Source organism: Terrapene carolina, unplaced genomic scaffold, assembly GCF_002925995.2.
Source record: "Terrapene carolina triunguis isolate 2854851 unplaced genomic scaffold, T_m_triunguis-2.0 Scaffold231, whole genome shotgun sequence".
NCBI classification, from domain to species: domain Eukaryota; kingdom Metazoa; phylum Chordata; order Testudines; family Emydidae; genus Terrapene; species Terrapene triunguis.
Window position 1 is genome coordinate 111,931 of NW_020664582.1, and position 1,232 is coordinate 113,162.

At 65.7% G+C, this 1,232-nt stretch overlaps 1 protein-coding gene across 1 annotated transcript in view; it reads left to right on the top strand.

Annotated features, from left to right (window-relative positions):
* TMEM132E (transmembrane protein 132E) overlaps positions 1-1,032 on the top strand; it is a 98,998-nt gene extending 97,966 nt beyond the window's left edge. Inside the window, exon 8 of the mRNA XM_026656583.1 lies at positions 1-1,032. Within this exon, the coding sequence (XP_026512368.1) occupies positions 1-423 (423 nt within the window). The 3' untranslated portion in view covers positions 424-1,032.
* Positions 1,033-1,232: the final 200 nt, after the last annotated feature.

A 1,232-nucleotide genomic window follows, 5' to 3' on the forward strand; every position in this document is an offset into this window, starting at 1 on the left:
ATGGACCACTCCCACCACTGGGTCTTCTTGGGCAACGGGCAGCCCCTGAGGGTCCAGAATGACCTCTCCCCTCCGCCCGAGAGCCCCGGCAACCCGCTGGAGAGCGTCCAGACCTGCTGCCATGGGGACCACCACAGCAGCGGCAGCTCGCAGACCAGCGTGCAGAGCCAGGTGCACGGGCGGGGAGATGGCTCCTCGGGGGGCTCCACCAGGGACCAGAGCGAGGACCCGCTCAACTCGCCCACCTCCAAGAGGAAGCGGGTGAAGTTCACCACCTTCGCCACGCTGCCCTCCGAGGAGCTGGCCTACAACTCCATCCCCATCGCTGACGAGGAGGACCTGGAGTGGGTGTGCCAGGACATGGGGCTACAGGATCCCGAGGCGCTCCACGACTACATCTGCAGGATCAAGGAGATCGCTTAGCCACGCCACGCCAGCCGCTGCCCACCGGCCGGGGCTTGAGCGGATACCCCAGACCCTGACCGCGGGAGCCGATTTTCGATACTCCCCCCCCTTTCCCTTTCGCTCTCTCTTCCGCGCACGGGGCTCCCCCTTCCGCCACTTTTTTTTTTCTTTGAAAGGGAACGAGTGTCGAGCGAGCCAAACGGAGCGGGGTGAACCCCGGCGTCCCAAAGGAGCAAGGGGCCACCTCTGCCTTCCGCCCACTCACCGCCAAAGTGCCGAGGTGCCTGCACGCTGCTTGCACAAACGCCCCCCCTCCTGCCGGGTGCTAGGTGGCGCCGTAGAGGGGAGCCGGCGCAGCGGGGGGCGCGGAGCCCCGCGTTATGGGGAAGACACTGGTGGGGGTGGAGGAGCCAGAGATAGAGCAAGAAGTTCGGGGGGGGGCAGGTTCAGACCTGGAGCGATAACGGTCAGCGTGGAGGGCTCAGCTTGGATGTGCCCGCTCTCCACGTGCCCTGACGTTGCCTTGGCCCACCCTGCGAACCACTGACCGAGCGGCGCGGCCTCCTGCCCTGCGGCCTCCGAGCGAGCGTCGGCCACGAAAGACGAACAGGATTTCTCTGCTTTACTTTGTTGCACAATAATGTTGAATAAATATACATTCAGGGATCCCCCCCGACGGGCCCGGTCCTGCCGTGGGACACGCTGCTCCGAACGCCGGGGGAAGGGAGGGGAGGAGCGGGCAGGGGGCATGGCCCCGAGCTAAGGACCATTGGTGCCTCGGGAGTGCACCGGAAAGCTAGAGCGAAGCCGTCTGGCTTTGGCCCAGC